A 20,449-nucleotide genomic window follows, 5' to 3' on the forward strand; every position below is an offset into this window, starting at 1 on the left:
AATTTACTGCCTTTTTCACTACAAATTATTTTTGCATGAATCTTAAATAAACACCAGAGAATAAACAAATTCTGTATTATATTATATTTTATTTAAATGTCCAGATTTACAGGATCTAGTTTAGTTCAACCCATGTTTCTCAGAACGACATTAAAGAGATGAATTACATTTACTACATCAGTAGGCTGAACATTTATTTTGTTTTGTGTATCCTGTAGTTGCTCTGGTTTGAGCTGCTGATGATCTGTCTCTGCAGGTGTCTGGAGGAACGGTGCGTGAGCTGGTGGAGGGACTGAAGCATGTTGGGAACAGCAGTGCTGTCAGTTTACTCCAGGCCATGTGTAAGGAGCTTGAAGCTGTCCACACCACAACTCAGCTCACAGGTAATATTAATTGATACATGCTTTTCTGGGTGATGTGGCCTAGATGGTTGAACAAAAGCAAAAAAGTTGTTGGTTCTAGCCCCCCAAAAAGAGTGATCCATGAAACATTGCCATTGTGCTCTGGTATACATCACCACAGGTTGATCACAGGGACTTTCCCAGTAGTAAGTGCACTTTAAATTCTGTAAAGGAGTAAGTAGTCAAATTGTTTTTAAAAAATCATTTGAATGCTATTTCAGATTAGATCAATTGAGTTCAAAGCCGTTGTAACATTTACACAACCCTGTGACAACTTCAGTTGAATTATGCCCACTGAATTGATGATAAAAACAGTAATATTGAGAAATATTAATACAATTTAAAATAGCAATGTATTTTATTCCTGTGATGGCAAAAGCACATTTTCAGCAGCCATTACTCCAGTCTTTAGTATCATATTATGATAGTTAAGCTATTAAACCTGGGAATACATGTGACCTACATTTTATTAGGATCATATTTGAATCGCATTTGTGTTGTCACTATTTTATAATACAGTTTCTATTTTATAAAAGATTAAACTGTGGTAAAATCACAGTAACGCATGGTCTTGAGTGTCTTTTCGCTGTTTATTTCTAAGGCTAGATGACAGTTTTTAATATTTCCTTTGTTCTGAGCACCAGAACACACTGTAAACCTCAACCATCTTCACAAAACATGTTTTTTGCTCATTGGTGTAGCATTTTTTATCTTTTCCCAAGAGCACATCATCACTGTGGTACTTCATAGTATGAGTGAGAATTGTACTGTACTGTTCTGTTGGATTTTTTTTTTTTTTTTTGTCCCACAATATGGTTTGTAAAACCCCTAGATTAAATCACTGCCAGTCTCCTTAAAAATAGTATGATGTTGTGGTTCTCGCTGACATTACCTCATGTGAACTCGAGCATGATGTCAACAAAACAGCACAGCCACTGCATTCTGAGGGAGTTCCCCTCGGTCTCAGGGTGACCCGTCACACACAGAGTCACATATAGACTCTGCAGTGATGGCCGTGTTTCAGGGGGAAGCGGACAATCGAAAGGGGGATTCCCAGGAACAGAAGTGAAAGCAAGATAGGGCACTTCTGGTTTTTGACTCTGGAGCAGTTTCTTTGAAACAAGTATTTCCACCTTGATGTTTAATTTGAGTTGACATAGTCACACTCAGGGTCGGGTGAGCATGTGTGTGAGCCACCAGGGGAAAGTTCAGTTTTTGTTTCTCAGTTTCCTTCTCGTGGTTATCAGTATTGTTGTGCCATGTTTTAGAGATGAATACACATCTATAACAGCAGTTTGATGAAAACACATCGATGTTCTAGAAATATAGTGGGATCCAAAAGTCATAATCTGTTTTAAACCTTAGGAAATATTATGATGTAAAACGTTTGGGATCATCAAGGCTGTATCTGTTTGATCATAAATACAGAAAAAACTAATTTTGCGAAATATTATTGCAATTTAAAATAACAGTTTACTATTTTAATATACTTTAAAATATAATTTATTCCTGTGAAGCAAAGCTGAATTTGCAGCATCGTTACTCCAGTCTTCAGTGTCACATGATCCTTCAGAAATCATTCTAATATATTGATTTATAATCAATGTTGGAAACAGTTGTGCTGCTTAATATTTTTATGGGACCTGTGATACCTCAGGATTCTTTGATAAATAAAAAGTTAAAAATAACAGTGTTTATTCAAAATATACATTTTGTGTTACAATATACACTACTTTTTAAAAGTTTGGTATCTGTAAATTATTATTTTTCCTTTTTTGTTTTAAGATATTAATACTTTTATTCAGCAAGGATGTTAAATGGATCAAAATGATAGTAAAGTTTTATATTGTTATTAAAATGCTGTTCTTTTTTCACTTTTTATTCATAGAAAAAATTTATCGCAGTTTTCCAAAAAATATTAAGCAGCACAACAGTTTCGACACTGTTTAATAAATCAGCATATTAGAATGATTTCTGAAGGATCATTTGACACTTGAGACTGGAGTAATGCCTGATGAAAATTCAGTGCTGTGTCGCAGAAATAAATTATACTTTAAAGTATATTAAAATAGGAATCCAATATTAGAAACTGCAATAATATTTCACAATATTACTGGGGGGTTTTTTCTGTATATGTGATCAAATAAATACAGCCTTGATGAGCAGAACAGACTCCCATTAAAAACCATACAAATAATATTTATTTATTTATTTATATTTAAACAGCTTTCACAAAGTGTATAATTGTAACACAATGATCAAAAAGAGAGAATCTTAGTGCATCGTGTGTATGTATATTATTTTTATGAAGAAAATTCACATTTTTGATCTGTATAAATGTAGTTTTATTCTGTATAAATGTTTATTCTCATAAACATTGACAACTTCAGTCATTTCTATGAGTACAAATCTTAAATGTTTAAGCATATAATGATATTTTAGGGAATTGTGTGCTTCTAATTTTATAGCAACAGTTTGGACAGGCCCTTTTCTATTTCTAACATGACAGTGCCTCTGTGTATAAGGCAAGGTTCAAAAAGACATGATTGATTCAGTCAGTGTGGAAGAACTTGACTGGTCTGCAGAAAGCATGTCCTAATCTCAGCTGAACACCTCTGGTGTGACTTTAAATGCAGACCTTGAGCCAAAAACTCATCACCAAACACCAATGATTTGTACATATGGGTAGAGTCATTTTAGACACTTCCAAAACTGTTACAACAGAGATGGTAATACAGTTTTTAAATACATGAATTATGTTTCCATCTTTGTTGCCACAGTTTTGGGAGTGCATTTTTCTGTTCTAAAGAAGGGGGTGTCCCAATACTTTTGTCCATAGAGTGTATGTAATTAGGAAAAATATTTGAAATGCTTTTACGGTAATATTAATAATCACCCTTCTTTTCCTTAAAACAAACAATTTCTCAGGTCCAGGACTCTGTAAGTCCATTCAGGCTTTGACACTGGGCCATCATCAGGAGGAGAGTGGGATATGCGACAGCGGGGTAGAGACCTCTTTCTAGAGCCCCAGCCTCAGTCTCGCCGACTCCAAACACAATCTCACAAATTGAGGTCTGACCCTAAAAACCAGCTTCTCCCTCCTCACTACAGCAGCAGCACCACTCAGGACACACCTCCAAACTCTTTGATTGGCCACCAGCCCACTGTGGATGCTCCACCCATAATTGCAAATGAGGGAACTTTGATGAGTCCTTAAGCTTTCTGGTCATAGGGATTTTCTTCTTTTTTTTTTTTTTTTTAGCTTTTATTACGAAAAAACAAAATGCACTTATTTTAGCGTTTTTTGTCCTTTTTATAAGAACTATATTTTCTTGGTTATTTTTAATTTCCAAGTGGCTAGTTTCAATTGTGCTTAATCTGAGGCAGCAGTTGACATCCAGAGCCCATATGTAACACCTATAGTTACATTAAGAAACTCAATATTTAGGTTTATGATATCTTGGACTTCACATTTTTATGTTCTCAAGCTTGATTTGCTAAAATGTTTGTTGCTCATTTTTTTATAAATACAAAATTTGTCTGGTTTGATAAATCTGGCCTCAGCTATTCGTTTTATTTTTGTTAATATATTTTAATAAATAATCCTGTTTAACAACAGCACCCTCAATTTATATAACTTATTATTCAAACCTTCTTCTGTAGTCATTTGCTTACAAAGAGTTTTCATCTGGAGCGGCAATACAATGATGTACAGGAAGAGAAGGTCTACTGGATTCTTATGACCCTCTGGACCAATCAGATCTGTTGGATGATGGAAAAAGCTCTTCCCTTTATAAAAGACCTATTCTACTGTTGTCCCTCGCCCCTTCAGCTGTGATGAACAGAATTATTTGGGGTGGCGCAAGAATTTATTTTGGATTTAGTGGTGCTACCTTATAATTCCTATTTTTTGCTCACGGGTTCTGTTAAAGGGGACATCAGATGAAATTGTCTTTTTTTTTTTTTTTTTTTGTGCCTTTTTTGCATTTAGTTAGGATTCTGGCAGAAAAGCTGACAAGAAAACACACAGCCAGTTTGTTATTGGCTGTCTGAGTCTGTCATCCAGTAAGCTGTTTCAATTTGTAGCCGGTTTCTATGTAGATTGACCATTGAGGAATTTTAAATATGTTACAGACATTTCACAAAGACAGTAAAGAATCATACCAACTTGTAGAAAATGGGCAACCGATGTCCCCTTTAAAAAAAAAAAATCTATAAGCTCTGAGAGATTATCCTTCTCTTCCACACTTTTGATTGATTAAAAAACAGGAAGGTCAGTCCTGTGCAGCGATTGGAGTGTGTTTGACTAGATTGTGTGTGTGCGTGTGTGTGACTTTGAGGAGCTTTACAGGATGTGTGTATGAGGATTGTTTATAACCAGATGCCTCAAATGCCCTTTATGAAATATTTGTAGTTACATTTGTATCTTTCTGTTGAAAAATTAATTTCATTCCCTTCTGCTGTGTGTGAACTCAGGCTGTATAAGACAAAATATCACTCCGATAATATGCTGATCGTGGATCATTTAGAACTGACCCTAGATTAGCGTGTTTTGTTTGTTTGTTTGTTTTTTTTGCTCTGTGAATTTTTCTAAACATGGCCTCTGACCTTTGAATTGACTTGGGGACTCGTGTCACCAAAATGTGTTTAGCTGCCGTAATATTTTCATACTATAATGAATAGTGTTTAAAAAGCAACAAAACCATCTGAAACCCCAAACTAAAGGTTTGACAGGCACTATAAAGTGTTTTTTGCTGTAAATTGGTATTTATGTCTGTACCCCGTGAAGCAGTGTTCTACAGAGGGGAAAATGTGTGCTTTGTAACTGGTTTTATGATACTTTTATAATAAAACAATTCATTGTGTATTGCTGCTTTGATTTCTTATTGTTCCATATTTGTGTTGTCTTCTGTAAAACCACCAGCAGATGGTGTCCAATCTTACCTTTTTAAACATCCAATTCTTTGAACTGTCTTCACATGTATATTGTATTCTTAAGATAATTATTTCAATAGCTATTATAATAGCATTTATAGAATTTAATATACCGTTTTTATTTTCCTAATTTCAAAGTATTCTTTCAATTGTTAACAGTTTAGCAGTATAAGTATAGCTTCACATAAACATACATTAATGTTTGCATATATACATTTTTTCATCCACATTAGTGCCTGAGACCGAGAGTAAAACAACTTCCATTTTAAACGTTAGTTATCTTTCTATTAAAATGAACATGAAAAATGGGATTAATCACAAAATGTTTTAAATTACAAATTTATCGTCCAGGTTGACAATCAGTGCACTATAGAATTGCATCCTCATTGGATTCATATATCCCACCTATTCAAATTTCATCCTGGGTTTTGTGAATTTAATGGAATAGTTCACCCGAAAGTGTTTATTTCTTCATCAGAACAGATTTGGAGAAATATAGCATTTCATCACTTGCTCTCCACTGGATCCTCTGCAGTGAATGGGTGCCGTCAGAATGAGAGTCCAAACAGCTGATAAAAACATCACAATAATGCACAAGTAATCCACACGACTCCAGTCCAATTAATGTATTGTGAAGCAAAACGCTGCATGTTGAAACAAATCCATCAAGGCATTTTTAAATCCATTAGAACATTTCCTCCAGTGAAAATGTCCATTTGTTGTCCTGTGCATATTTCTCTCTTGATTCAGACAAGATGATTAAAGAAAGCAATATTATGGATAGAGGAATCATATTTTAGAAACAGCTTAAAGTTAAAACATCTTGATGGATTTGTTTATTTCAAACGCAGCTTTTCACTTTGCATAATGTTAATTGATGGACTAGAGTTGTGTGGATTACTTGTAGACTCTTGTTGTGACGGCACCCATTCACTGAAGAGGATCCATTGGTGAGCAAGTGACGTAATGCTAAAATTTTCCAAAGCTGAATGAGGAAACAAACTCAACATTTTGCATGACCCTAAGGGTGTTTAAGTTCATTTTTGAGTGAACTATTCCTTTAAGTAACATCCTTGGGCCTGTATTGTTCCAGGTGTGTTCCAAGGCGTGTCATCAATGTATTTAACAATCTGGGTGACATGTTTTAGCATCACTGGAAGCATATATATACTTACAGTCTGTGTGTAGGTCATTATATCTATCTGATACTGTTTTAGCTACACTTTGGGGACAAAATTGCCTCCAGAAGTGAGCTAATTCTGACAAAACTTTTTGGGGATGTCCTCACAAGTAAAGTAATGATTCATATTTTTTTTTTCCATTGTACTCTATGACATAAAAACACTTATGACTGTAAGTGAGCATCCAGGAGGGCGTGGAACTCTCGCCCCTGCAGAACATCATAATGTCCTGAACGTCGACGTCACAACGGAATTCCGCATTCTAAAAACAGCCTGTGGATCCTGCTTGAAGCTCTTGTGTGTGTGGCAAGCTGTTTAAACATTAAGTAGATTAGGAGATACTAGGTTTTGTTTTTTATTTATTTATTTATTTTATTATTATAATTTTTTACTTCTATTAACCCTTAAATGCATACCTCGGGTCTTTAGCGCCATCATTCCCTTCATTTTTTAAAGTAACACCATGTCCTAACTACACGCGGCACGACGCCGCAACATGCGATAAAAGGTACCTTTTCCATGTTAATGAGAGTTTTTGTCTTAACTAGCCACGACGGCGACACGCAAAATTTCTCATTTAGAAACAGTTTCTATTTCCGCGACGTCGCGGCTGGAACAACAACATACAAACAATATGGCGGTAGATAATCTCAGGTGATTGTGCTTTATTTAAAGTTAAACATGTCTAACATGAGTTTAAATATCTTATTACGTGACCTTATATCCAAACTGAAAGCAACAACAGATAACATTAGTTTAACTCAGATCTTGAAATTAAATTTAAGCAAAGATGACCATTAAAACTGTGAACTCACTGCAAACCAAGTGTGTTCCATGACAAAGATGGTATCAGTCACTCAGTACATACATTTAATGGTGTTAAAAAGGTTTAATATTTATAAATTAGATTATAAAGGTATCCATTTCGTTGCGAGAGCAGTGGCTTCCAGAGAGAGCCCGCCCACACGCGCTTCTGATTGGCTATGATATTTGATTTATTCTGTCCTGTCGTGTCCCGTGTGGATACCCAAATTTGCTTGTCCAACTCGCTTCGTGTGTAGTTAGGACATGGTGTGTTAGACATCAACTTTCTTAGTATTCCTCAATCTATCCATTATAAACAATATAACAAAAAAAAAAATTCCTGTTTTCTGATTAATTTTTTTTTTGTAAAAAGTGTATAGGGTCGCTAGAGACCCGAGGTATGTAAATGTGCAAGTATATTTTTCCTGCCGCAACCATATTTACATGTCTGATGACTCAATATGTGCAATGCATCTTTATTCCTCGAGGTGGCACTGTTTGATACTCATAATTACCGCATGCATAAAAGAATATTGTCAGCAAAAACTGAACTGGTTTGAATAGCTTTACTGTAGAGCAATTACTTTAGTGTACACAATGTATAAATGTCACTGTCATTTGATGGTGGATGTGGTGAATAAGCTGCCAGTGGTCAAAATATTGAATATTATGAAGCCATTGAAAATGATAATTTTGAGAATATGGTTGAGATCGCGAATATGATCCAGATGCTGACAGCAATGGTAAAATCATCTGCTCAAATTGAACCCTTTTTAGGTTTCCAAAGGTAACGAAATATGCTTTATTTTATTCTTCTGTAGTTGTTCTAGAATAATAAATGCCTTCTAGGGAACTCAACGCTGCCTCCTAGTGGTCTCTGTTTGTTCATGTGTGGAGCCAGTGTTGCCAATTTAGCAATTTTGTTGTTAAATTTAGCAACTTTTCACACTACCCTAGCAACTTTTTCTTCCAAAGGCACTTAGCAACAAATTTAGATATTTTTAATATTTATTTGGCAACTTTTAATAAGTGATTTAAACTATAAAAAGGCAAACAATTTCCATCTAAATTACACAAAATGAGGAAACCAAAGATGCCTAGCAGTACACACATCACATGAATTAAGTTAGCTGCTATTTGCAATTATTCAAATTTAATAATAATAATTGAATAATTGTTCATTTATGATACACCTTAGCTGCGATTGTTGATCAATTAGTACACTGTAAAAAAAAAAAAAAATATTCTAGAAAAATGGAAAAGGTACTAGTAATTTTTCAGGACATTATGTGTTATCCATTATCCGTTGTAACTCTGTAACCTGAAAACACAAAATACAATGCATAATTTAAAATACAGGTAAAAGAAAATTCCTTCACATTAACATAGTAGATTGTGCCCTACTTTTACAGACTTTTCTTAGAGTGTAGCACACTAACTACTAATACACTGCTTATAACTATAACTGTTCAGAATGTGTAGTTTTACTGGTTTACTAGCTAATAAAAAAAAAACTTAAATTGTAATTGTTAATAAAATAAAATGTGTAAATGTTCAATAATTCAATGTATTTGAAAATACATTTAAATTTTAATATTATATTACGTTATATTATTTTACAAACAAATCTAAATTAACATAAATAAAATATATTTTTGCTGAGATTTGATGCAGTTTTGCATCGTAATTACGCAATGACATCATTGCACAATGACCTCACAATGTAATTTAGCAACTTCTAAAAAAAAAAAAAAACAATTTAGCAACTTCTAGCAACGAATCGACCTTCCTTTAGCAACTTCCCCTGAAAATGAGTTGGCAAGCTTCTCTCCCAAGGTGTTTCAGTGACCTAGAGTGGTTATGGGGAATGTTCCTTCCTGTGTTAAGCAGGATGGGTTTAGGAGTGGCTGCCTTCCCAGGCTTCTGGGCATTTTTAAGTGGGCGGTCCCTCTGAATCCCAGTGAGTAGGTTTGGGCTGAGTAGACTGTTACTCTGCTCAGAGTGTAGCTGTCTGCGGATGGTTATGCTCGAGCTCAAGCTTGCTTTGCTATGAAATATAGCAGTCTTAGGGTAGCTATGTTCTAGCCTGGCGTCTATGACTAGGTTGGCTTCCACTGAGCGCAAGTTCTCTTGGGTAAGCTCTGAAGTCCTTGCAACTTCAGCCTTATCTGAGGGAAATGCTATTTGAGGATAGCTGTGTCCAGCCACCTAGTGTTATGGCCATGCTTACATTAGGCTTTGAGATCATAAATCAGCCTTAATGGTATTTTATGTGTTTGCTCTTTAGCAAATCATTTACTATGGTCTGGATCTCCCTCTTGTGAGCCTCAATATACAGTGCTCGCTAGCCCACTGTGGGACTGACACTGATTGGGGACCTCCTTACTATAGTCATCTGAGGATGGTTATATTTCAGCCATTGTTATGGCAGGACAGGCTTACTTGAATACGGCTATCTGAGGCTAGCTGTGTTTTACCTTGGCCTTCCCGGAAACATAGCTATCTGAGGATAACTATGTACTAGCTCCTTGAGCCCTGCCTAGATATTGCTGGTGGTCTTGCCAATTGCAATGGTCCCTTTTCCTACATCCTAGCTATCTGAGGATAGCCATGTGCTAGCTCAGTGATTGCTCCCCTACCTAGGTTTTTTAAGTAGCAGTCTCCTTGAGCCCTTACCTAGACAGTGCTGTCTGCCAAAGAGGGAGGGTATCTAAGAGGGTATCTACTTACAACCCTAGCAGGGGAGATAGCTCTCGCCTAAACGGTGCTATCTCCCTTGCTAGGGTTGTAAGTAGATAGACCACTCTGTGGTCTGGGCAGCCTTATAGGAGGGTTTACCTGGTTATTTAGGCTAGCTGTGCGGGACTAGCTGTTTGATGGCTCTGTGATTGCTCCCCTTCTTAGGGTTTTTAAGTACCGGTCTAATTGAACCCTTACCTAGACAGTGCTGTCTCCCCTCTTTGGGTTGTAAGTAGACAGCCCACTCTTTGTGGTCTGGGTATTTTCAGTCGGTCCCCTTCTGGTAGCCTTTCCTACACATAGAGCTATCTGAGAATATCTATGTGCTAGCTCAGTGACTGCTCCCCTTCTTAGGGCCTTTAAGTAGTGGTCTCCTCCTTGAGCCCTTGCCTAGACAATGCTATCTCCCCTTCTAGGTTCTTAAGTAGATAGTCCACTTTATGTGGTCTGGCAGCTTCACTGGAAGGTTTACCTAGTTATTAGGCTAACCGTGTTGTATTAGTTGTGTGACAGCTCCATGTGCCCTTACCCTAGACAGTGCTGTCTCCCCTGCTAAGTAGGGGAGTGAATTGTGAATTTATTGTGAATTGCTGTACACCCAAAGCGCTTTACAATCATGTGGGGGGGGGGGGGGGGGGGGGGGTCTCTCCTTAACCACCACCAGTGTGCGCATCCACCTGGACACCTGTAGACACGGTGTTACGATAAGGCAAGAAGAAGGACCCGTGTAAATATCGGCTTAGCTTTCCAGCGCTGGAGAGAACTCAAGGAGCGGGAAGGCCTGCGATCGGGCACCGAGGTTGCTTTTCTTCTCGATAGGTGAGTAACATTGGTTTTGTATTGTTTCACAGAAATAATTGTTCCCGTTCGTATGTGTGGGGCGGAGCTATCAAAATAGGGGTGAGACACTTTTGGGGTAGGGGCGTGTTTGTTTTGGTGATTTCAACATTGGCTACCAGAAATCACTTACCCCACCCTTAACTACTGGAGTAAATACTAGTATCTAATGAATAAAGTGACATTTAAAAGTAGTCACTTCTGGATTGTTTAAGAGTAGGCTAACTTTAAAAGCAAGTACTAGTAACATAGACAATGTTATTCCATTGGAATACATATTAAAATGGCTTGCCATAGCTGAGGCTCCTGCTGTGAAGCTCGTGTGTATGTGTGTTTCTCTCTCTGGCCGGAGCTCTACTACAGGCGGAAGTTACAGGCGCTTGTGTTGGTGAAAATCTCCTGTGGTGAGAAAGTGAAAAGCAGCGTAAATGATAAACAGCAGGCGTTTCTGATTTTAACATCATATATGTGGACGCGTTTGCTTTATTTTCCCTTCCTGCATTGGCAGACTGCTGGTTTTCGTCGGCAAAGGCAGACTGGCATATTTATTGAGTTTGATGTCTGGTTAGATGGTCAGATAGTGAAGCTCTCACAGTAACTAACACGCGCGCTTTGATTGGAACGTTCAGACATTCTGTTACATTGATACATTGTAGCCAGACTGCGGGTTTCCGACTCTTGTTGATACGCTGTAGCGGGAGAAAAGAAACATTCACTTAATTCAGCGATGACCCGATTGGGTTTAACATAACTGCTAAATCACGTATGTAACTTCCACAACAACCAATCTAGTGGAGAATTTTATCTCGGCGTTTTGCACTGGATTTACATTGGAAGTGACAGAGATGGCAGACAGCGGTCGGGTGAAGCACGACAGCCCGAGCTCGAGCCCCAAATCCGGGAGGAAAAATGCGCAGCAGTCGCCCGGTTCAAAGGCGCGGTACTCGGTTAACGCTCCCGGACACTGCTTTCGGAAAGTCACCTTGACCAAACCGACCTTCTGTCATCACTGCAGCGACTTCATATGGGGGATTGTCGGGTTTGTTTGTGAAGGTAAGATGGTTTATGGATTCATTTGATCGGCATATTCCATTCAGCAAAGCAATGTCAACAAATCGTCTTTAAATTCTCTTATTCCACATTTACACTGCAAAGGAGACATAGAAGCGCTTCTTGAGTTTCATTTATGTGTCTTTACAGACTGTAGACAAATGCATTTACACCGCTTCAAATACAGGCAGAGAGCAGCCTTAACTCAGCTGTGTAAAGAGATGCCTTTACGCAAAAGTGCTGTGGTGGTGGTGTTATGGTAAAGCGATGGTATTAGAGGACAATACTATGGTAATTAGATATATAGAGGAATAATATTACTCTCTCAAACATTTGCCAGTTGACAGTTTTAATGCATTTTGGATCACTTAACGATTTCATTTAAAGTGAAAGTTTCTGATTTAGTTTCAAATGGAAGTTTCCCAAACCAGTTTGATTGACAGTTTTGATTGACAGATTACGACCTGTGCACATGCCGTCCTGGAAAGAAAAGGAATGAAGGCGGCAATGTTTAAAAAAGATGGCGGATGTCCAGCATATCTCTCTCTCTCTCGACAGAATGATCGAATAGCTTGTCTACTAACTGGGGAAGACCGATAGATGCAGATCGATCCGGCACACTCCTTCTGTTAGACAGGAATCTGTGATTGGATGGTCATGTGCTGGAGGACACTTTGATGAGATCCATCTAATTGATTGAGGCCAGTGACTGTGAGAAGATCTGTACTTTTCTCAGTTCACTCAGTTAGATGTTTACCAAACATGTTTTTCTTTACAGAGCTGCTTATTTGGTTAACAAATAAGCAAGTAGTTTTTTCAGCATGTTAGATTAGACAAAGCAGTTCTTCTGAACAAACCTCAGTGATGCCCAGTGGTAATGGCTCATTGATTTCCTTTTGCTGGATTCAAGCCTACAGCCCAGATTACAATGAATTAAGATGCAAAAGAACCATAGCTATGGTCCATATGAGTATATTTCAAGTTTTCAGAAGTCAAACAGTATCTTTGTGTAATAAGCAAATCAATATTTGATCTCTTGTTCCCTGATAATCTTCTGCTCCAATGAGCTGTAAATGTCTGCAGACAAATCATTGAATTGGTGAATTGAACTTGACGATTGACCATTTAGTCAATGAATAATTCACTTCTTCTCTCATATATCAATATTATCAGTGAATAACCTAAACTTGCGACACAGTGTATGACGTCAGAAGACTTGGAATGTAGTACACGAGTCATATGAACAAATCTATGATGCTTTTGTGTCATTTGTGAATTTATGATGCTTTTGTGAAGCTTTTATCTATTGTAATGCATGTTGGAAGAAGCACCAGTTTATATCTCCATTGTATTCAGTACAGATTTATTAACCCTTGGCCTTGCAGAATCTGTGATAGTCTCTACTCTAAAGACCAGCCTGAGTCTGAACTCATTTCTTTTGATGCTTTATGAGAATTCATCACAATGCTGCTGAGCTGTATAAACTTATGCACCGCAAATGACTGCAAAATAATCATTGATGGAGCCATATCCCCTTCCATCTGATGTCTGATGTTTTTCCTTATGCACATGGAGTGAATGTAAACTAGATCTCGCCTGGTCTTGCCCTTTTAAAGCCTGTTGCTTTTGCTTAGGTAGATTTTAACCCACTATTTTATGCTGTTCACCAGGGTTTCACTACAGGTCCTATATGAATGATTCTGGCAGCAAGCAGCATTACTTTAGAGTCAAGTTGACTGGATTTATGTGGCCGTGAGATTGGCAGGGCTGGAAAGCAGATGTTGATTGACAATGTGGATGTTACCAGGCAGAGTTGGGCAGAAATGAGATGTTTCTGTTACGTAATGTGCTGCAGTGAAGTCGTGATTGACTCTTCCAGGTTGGCATGGCAACACGTAGTCCAATGGAGCAAGGCGGCATGCTTTATGCTGTAGCCAGACTGACCGAGAGAGAGTAGAACATAAACACATATACACATGCTCTACGTTGTCATTAGCATTGTGTGTTTATTAGGGCTGCAATTAACGATTATTTCGATAATCGATTAGTTGGCCGTTTTTTTTTTTTTTTTCGATTAATCGGATAAAAAAAAGCCCAATTTTCTTTTTTCTTTTTCTTTTATTGACAAACACTTGCACATTCTGCCCAATGTCCTTGAAACAAACGTGCCAACTGAATGCTATGAAAACATACAGTGCTTAACAATTTATTAGACAAACTGTCATTATAAAGAGAAAACACAAATATTTCGGAATCTGTCAAAAAAAAAATTTCAATATAAAGATTTATTGGGAAAATAACAAACAAACAACTAAAGAGTATTTATTCACATAATAACAAAAATGGCCTCCTATGTCTTTCATAACAGCTTGAATTCTTGCTGGTATTGTTTATGTACTTTGTGACTGTAATTGGGTATCTGGAAAAAAAAACACACAAAAGCGCTCAACTTTTTTCTGCTATTCTTTCTTAGATAACAGCAATAATAATTATATTATAGCATTAGAAATAAAAATACAAAGAGCTTATGTATATTGAAGGACTAACCAATACAGAAAGCTAAAAAAAAAAGATTTTGGTAATCACCAATACTGTTAGTTTAGAGCAGCAGTGGGACAAACCTTACATAATTTGTTTAAAACCTTACATGAATTTGTTTTAATAAATTTGTTAAACACTTTATAATCCAGTGAATATAGCCTAGTTTAGTCGTCTTTACTGTCATTTCTTTATCCTTTAAAAGGCGCCTATGAAGCGTCTGATATTTATATTCAGGCAGTTACCCCTTTTACAGTTCCTACTCATAAAATACGTGCACTACATGTTGACTTTTAAACCTTAATTTAGCGTACAACAACAGATATTTCAGCACAATGAATGTTTTTTGCGCTGAATATTAATCGTCTCCCTCTCTATGTTCCGTCTGACGCAAGTGCACGCGCCAACGCTCATTCAGTAAAAATTCAAACTTAACACAGACTGTCAGGACGGGCCTTTATGCAAAAATGGAAATGCTCGCGTGAATATGAGACATTTACAGATAAGAGTATGACTGTAAACTGAAAGTGTTTGCGCTGAGGACGCACACGCATCTGTCAAAGCGCATGACAGGGCAAGCCATTACGCTAATGCATTAAGTTAGCTTAAAGCTTAAAATAAAGAATTCTCATGTATTGGGCAGCTTGGATCACGTACTTCTCCCGATGCATCTGATTCTGTTTCCTCCACTATTTTTATATGCATTTTGTCTATAGAAATGCGTTATTCAGTGCTGTAATTTGACGTGGCCGGCTGAAGTTGGACGTGCACTGTGGGCAGACCCGACTAATCGGTAATGAGAATCGTTGTCGATGATTTTCATTATCGATAATAACCGATTTTATCGATTAATTATTGCCGCCCTAGTGTTTATTGCATTTGTGAAGAGACTATTACCATGTCAGGCTCAGACTAACAAATTTATGCATATTAAATTATGCAAGACACGGTTATAGCCCTTTGTTAATGGATAGAGAGTTGGACTTGGTCGTGGGTTTGAGTCTCAGGTCCGGCAGGGATTGTAGGTGGGGGGAGTGAATAACCAACACTCTCTCCACCCTCAATACCACGACTGAGGTGAGACCCTTGAGCAAGGCACCGAACCCCCAACTGCTCCCTGGGCGCCGCAGCATTGGCTGCCCACTGCTCCGGGTGTATGTTCACTACTGTGTGTACACTTGGATGGGTTAAATGCAGAGCATAAATTCCGAGTATGGGCCACCATACTTGGCCACACACCACTTCCCCCTTCCCCCCTTCCCCCCTTCCCCTTTATTCAGGTCAGAAATATATTTAATCACTGATTAAAAAATATAATAATAATTTTGGCTTTACAATAGGCTCTAACAATCTACATTAATTTATATAAACTAAACTAATTCATATGCATTAAATCAGGTAGAAATGAATCTTTACAGTAACAGTTGCAGAGTACAGTTCACATAAATTTTGTTCACTGAAAATTAAATTGAGAGAATTTAGAAAAAATAATAAAAATTTACTGTAAGGCAGTTAGACAATTTACTGTAAAAGTGTATGTCATATATATAATATTAGTAGTAGTATTTATTTATTTATTTTGTAATTGCCAGTGGTCAAAATGTCTGTACATCATAGCATTGTCCACTGACTGGCTTCTAGTCTCGTGGCTAGTCTGACTTTCTGTCACTAGTGTTTTGCAATGTTAGACTTGAAAAAAATGTTGTTAAAATGGTTTAATGGGATCATATGCCAAAGGCTTGTGTTGACTGTGTAAACAAAACAGTCTTTGTGATTTTCTTAGCAGCGTGTGCATGTAATTTCGAACTGTTTCCGATTTCTCAAGAGTGGTCGGCTATACAGTGTGCGTGAGAACACATCTTTGGTACGGTAAACTTTCAAATGTTTTCCTTGCTCTTGTGGTTTTGATAGTGAGAGGAGCTCAGCCTGACCAGCGAGATCACTTCCTGTCTCTGGCAAGCATGAAAAGCAACAAATGCATCAGTGAAGTTCAGGCTATACTGAGGGCAAAAGTGGGCTCTGACAGCAGCGAAAATAGGGCACACAGCGATCCAGCGGTCACGACCATAGAGACAACTGATCAGTGTTCTTGTCTGTGGTGCAAATTGCTCTCTTTTAAGTGTTGTTCATAAAATATTGCCCAATCAGGTTGCCTGCTATTCCTTTTGGTGCTATTAAAGATTGATTGATTTATAAAGTGAGTTCTAAATTGTGAAAATCACTACATGGAACACCGGACTTTATATTCACTGCTCAGAAAGAATGGCAAGTTTTCTTTTTGCTAAAGCTGCTATACCCACATATCTTGGCAACATAATGCACCATAATTCTGTGGCCTACACTAAATCTCTCTCTTTTTTTCCTTGCAGTGTGTAACTTCATGTCACATGAGAAGTGTTTGAAGCACGTCAGGACCGTGTGTTCCTGTATAGCTCCCACACATGTTCGGGTGAGTGAAACGTGCCACATATGACAGGGCAGACAAACATCATTAGTTTTATAGGTAAATCTCATGAAATATAAAATAAACAAAAAAATAATCTTTTTTTTTATGCCAAACAAAAACAATTTTTTTTTTCATTTATGTGACATTTTCATAACAATTAAGCACATTCCCATTCCTGTACTGCAAAATTATATTATATTATTGTTGCTTTTTATTGTCTTTTTCAGTAAAAACACTCCATTACAATCATGAGAATCTGAGAATTTTTAATATAAAAACTAAATAAATACTTGAAATAATTAAGAATTATTCTTCAAAAATCAAACATCTGGATGGAAAAAAATGGTTCTGTTGATGGTTTTATAAAAATGTGCTTCATTGTCTTTGTACGAAAAAATATATAGGCCTATATACAATTTTTTTTGTCTGTTTATGTAGCTTGGATATTAAACTTACAAGGCAAGACCAGATTGATTTCACTAACACACCATTATTGAGGCATCACAACTCTGAATGGATGCTCTGATGATAAAGGACACAAAGTCTTGAACAATTATGTTGTTGATAAAGAATGATCAAGCTATATTGCAAGGTATGATCATGCAAGAAAGATCATAATTAGCAGTTGATGCTTTACCTGTCTCATCTGTGGCGTTGCATGACAAGCAGGAAGTGCATTACGCCCTGAATCTACATTGAATAATTTAGTCCTCACATACTGACTGGAGCTGTTTTGCTCAGTGACACAGCAGTCAGTGTAGTCCCTTTGTCCAGCTTTCATAATGAATTACTGATGACTTCCTGCCGTGTTGTGGTCTTTCGTGAATGCCAAGTGTCAGCCAGCCTTTGTGCCTTTGATAGCAGCTCATCTGGCAATCAAGAGCTTTATTATAACAGCCTTGTCCGGAAGTTTTTTCTCTCTCACTACTGATTATAAACCCAATCTACAGTTGATAACCTCATTGTACTGATATAATGCAGGGCCATCATTGTCCCAGGCCTACTGAAGGGGCCTACTTATACAAATTTTGTCGCAATCCCTGTAAATTTCAGCAGTGGCCTTGGTGATATGAACATATTGTGTTGGCATGCTGATTTGGTTGGTTACACTTCGCTCTAGCATATTTGATTCTGTTCGGTTAGCCACATTTGAGTCAGATATTTTTATAATAGCTGCTAAACTGTTAGTTTCACCATTTTAACTTGCTGGTGCTGCTTCAATGTATTTTCTAACAATCCATGGTCTTGACATGTGACGTTGTGGATAAATGTCTTATAGTCGCTAATTAGTCCATAGAAGAAGAAATAAAACAAATACTAATATTATTTATTGTAATGTAGTTGCGATCTTTTTCCAGTGTTATTTTAGTATTATTTGTATACTATTATATTTATGAATATTTAGAAATAAGTTTAGTTTATTTAATTATTATATATTTTTCGATATTTTGTTTTTTTGTTTTATATTTGTATATAGCGTACATTTATTTTTATTTCACTTTTAGTCATTTTAGCACTTTATTTCAGTTAACTCCCAAGGCAATGTTTCTTATTTTCATTATTTTTTCATGTAATGTTTTTTGGTTTTGTCTTGGTTTTGTTTTAGTTAAACACCCAGTTTAGTTTGTTTAGACCAGTTGTTTTTGACATGGACAATTTTTTACTTTGCTAATTAGATGATCAAAAATGAAATAATTAGATTAAAGTCAAGAATTCATATTCACTTATTTATTTATTTGCCATTTAAATGTTAATTAATTAGGATTGGAATGTAATAAGTGCGCTTTATCAGGGTTTTTTCCCATAATAATGACTGTAAACTGTCCATTATTGATTATATCAATCGGATGTACAAAAAGGCTTTGAACAGTTGCTGGGTCTCGAAGAAAAACTGCTATATATAAAACAGGATGTACATAAAAAAAAATGAACACTTCTTGCTGGTTAACAGCATGTGATAAGGTAACCGCATGAGATGCTTGCTGCTTGGAAACTGCATCCTCTCAAAGTGCTGATGCCATATGTGCCACTGCATCAGGGCTGTGTTCACAGCGAGAAAAACCTGCCTTGTTTTAGCCAAACGGCACAGAGGTGACACAGACTGGTCAATCGCATCAGAGCAGCCGCAGGGCATGACAGAAGGCCGAGTCAAGCACCATGCCGCAGCAAAACTTAATTTAGACCGAAAGATAATGAGGTGGAACAGAAACCACTGGTCTGAATGAAAGACGGCCCTCAGAGATTCTTCTGGAAGTTTGCCTTCATACATAATGCATGCAGAGACAACAAGAAAGTGCATGCAGTGTTTTAATTCTCTTTTTCTAGTTTCTTTAGCTGTAAGACTGATGTGTTCAGTTTGAAAAGGAAATGGATGTGACTTTTTTTCTTTTTTTGTACTGGCTGAAGACTTTTCTCAGCTCTCTGTGTGTGTGTGTGTGTGTGTGTGTGTGTGTGTGTGTGTGTGTGTGTGTTTGTGTGAGTGTGTGTATGTGGGTGGGTGGGTGGTGTAGGAGTGAATCAGTCTCCCAGCCAACTGCACCATTAACCTTTACTCAACAACCTCACTGAAACGCATCTGAGCAAATACAAACAGAACAGTTGCTGCCATTCGACACTGTTATTACTGAAAAATTTACAAGAATTTACAAGAATAAGTCCTTTAAGACTTGGAAAAGTTTATAATAGTCATGTATTACCTTTTGTGAAGAAGTGGAAATAAAATAAATTGTTCAATCATTTTTAAATCACGCAACACATTTCACTTCTGAAATGTAACAGATTTCCATATGAAACAAAATCAGTTTGGCAGGATAAAATGTTATCCTGACATTTTATAGACAGTTATAGACAAGTTTAAAATTTTATGAAGTTGTGAAATAACAATTTTCTTTAAAATAACTTATAGCACTGATGAAACATTCACAATAAGGGACCAGTGTTATTTTATTATAGGGTTTGCTATGGGGTATGAAAACCTTGCAGTTCATCAGCATGCATTGATTAATCAAATGTCAAAAAAAATAAAATAAAAATTGCAACCAAATTATGTGCTTGTGCGACAAATTGTGAAAGTTAGTCGCAAAAGTGCGACCAGTGGGAAGAATGAGTCTAGAGCCCTGTATGGGTAAATAAATCCACACAAACTAGCAGATTAAATAAGTCATTTGATTCAGCTGGAGCACGTCTTCTCTCTTTCACTCTCAAAGCGGCTTCACATCAGCGCATCTCCTCTGCAATACGAGCTGCTGCACGCTGTCGCTGATCCAAGGCTTGTGCTCGCATTTCAGGACAGATGTCAAAATTGTCACTTGCTTAATCGAGTCATTGTTGCATCGTCACAAAAATGTGTAATTTGCACGTCTTTTTAAGCCAATTGGTACTGGCGCGCTCCAGAGGCGGTTTCAAGGCTGAGCGCTCACAGTCACATCCAAAGCCGCCTAGTGAGTATCATATTGAGTTATTTTTCATAGTTTATTGTTGAGTTTAAGTGGCCAAATACACACACAATTACGCAAAAA

The 20,449-nt window shown here is 37.1% G+C and overlaps 2 protein-coding genes across 4 annotated transcripts in view; both read left to right on the top strand.

Annotated features, from left to right (window-relative positions):
- Positions 1-5,272, top strand: part of LOC306882987 (nuclear factor NF-kappa-B p105 subunit-like) — a 32,621-nt gene extending 27,349 nt beyond the window's left edge. For 2 of the 3 annotated variants that reach the window (XM_079438027.1, XM_079438028.1), the window contains exons 23-24: positions 257-383; positions 3,330-5,272. In XM_079438027.1, coding sequence (XP_079294153.1) covers positions 257-383; positions 3,330-3,424 — 222 coding nt within the window. In that variant the 3' untranslated portion in view covers positions 3,425-5,272. Of the gene's footprint in view, positions 1-218; positions 384-3,329 lie in introns of all 3 variants that reach the window. The other variant, XR_013785310.1, reaches the window with a different exon arrangement.
- A 5,981-nt stretch (positions 5,273-11,253) lies between these two features.
- The window catches only part of LOC306883259 (diacylglycerol kinase theta-like), a 35,100-nt gene continuing 25,904 nt past the window's right edge, over positions 11,254-20,449 (top strand). Inside the window, exons 1-2 of the mRNA XM_079438390.1 lie at positions 11,254-11,950; positions 16,855-16,934. Coding sequence (XP_079294516.1) covers positions 11,743-11,950; positions 16,855-16,934 — 288 coding nt within the window. The 5' untranslated portion in view covers positions 11,254-11,742. The remainder of the gene's footprint in view (positions 11,951-16,854; positions 16,935-20,449) is intronic.

This window comes from Barbus barbus (assembly GCF_936440315.1).
Source record: "Barbus barbus genome assembly, chromosome: 17".
NCBI classification, from domain to species: domain Eukaryota; kingdom Metazoa; phylum Chordata; class Actinopteri; order Cypriniformes; family Cyprinidae; genus Barbus; species Barbus barbus.